The sequence below is a fragment of the Panthera leo genome, chromosome E2 (assembly GCF_018350215.1).
Source record: "Panthera leo isolate Ple1 chromosome E2, P.leo_Ple1_pat1.1, whole genome shotgun sequence".
NCBI lineage: Eukaryota > Metazoa > Chordata > Mammalia > Carnivora > Felidae > Panthera > Panthera leo.
This window is the reverse complement of record NC_056693.1, coordinates 4,945,384-4,946,287: the sequence shown is the minus strand read 5'-3', so window position 1 is coordinate 4,946,287 and position 904 is coordinate 4,945,384. Positions and strand designations below refer to the sequence as shown.

The window sequence follows — 904 nt, the reverse complement described above, 5'->3', positions numbered from 1 at the left end:
ACAGGTTTTAATGCCTATGCTTGATGCCACTTAGAGATTCTGTAGTGACCGTTAGGAGTGCCAGTTACTTGAATGACCATCAAACATGGTAACCATCTTTGTGGAACTGTCTTCAAAACCTCACACCCAGGTAAATTTTAAGCAAATATAATATCTTATAGTGAAAGATACACATTCAAAGATAATTTGAATATCCCTGCATTTTTTCAGGAAAAACTATTTCATTCCTGATTGAACTTTGACCTTATCTACTGGGAAATTAATACAACATAATTTTATGAATAATTATAAAATAATTCATTGTATGGCTATAATTCATTAGTTATTGCTAGAATAGATTCTCTATGTTAGTCACAATTTTACCTACAATGTGAATGCCTTATAATTCTACATACACTCTGAGACATGAATATATAAGTGACTGACATGGAGAAAAACCGACATTAAGTTTTTTTCATAAGATGAGGAAGTTTTATAATTCCTCCAGTATATAGAGAAGAACCTAGATACACACAGTGGTCATCATTCAAGAGAAATTGGTCTGTGTTTCTCCTTTTTAGTGAGATTTTAGTCCGGTTTTGGAATCAAGGTAATGCTGGCCTTGTACAATGAGTTTGGAAGCTTTCCTTCCTCCCTTCCTTCCTTTTTTTTTTTTTTTTAACAACTTCAAAATAATAGGTGTTAACTCTTCTTTAAATATTTGGTATATCCCCTGGAAATCCATCTGGTCCAGGACTCTTGATTATTGGGAAAGTTTTGATCACTGATTCAATTTTTTCTACTGGTTATGGGTCTGTTCAAATTTTCTATTTCTTCCTGTTTCAGTTTTGGTAGTTTATATGTTTCTAGGAATTTGTCTATTTCTTCCAGATTGCCCAATTTGTTGGCATATAATTGATTATAA

General features: G+C 32.3%; 1 protein-coding gene across 1 annotated transcript in view; it reads left to right on the top strand.

Annotated features, from left to right (window-relative positions):
- Window positions 1-85: 85 nt before the first annotated feature.
- The window catches only part of LOC122208819 (zinc finger protein 679-like), a 123,860-nt gene continuing 123,041 nt past the window's right edge, over window positions 86-904 (top strand). The window contains exon 1 of the mRNA XM_042920277.1: window positions 86-130. Within this exon, the coding sequence (XP_042776211.1) occupies window positions 86-130 (45 nt within the window). The remainder of the gene's footprint in view (window positions 131-904) is intronic.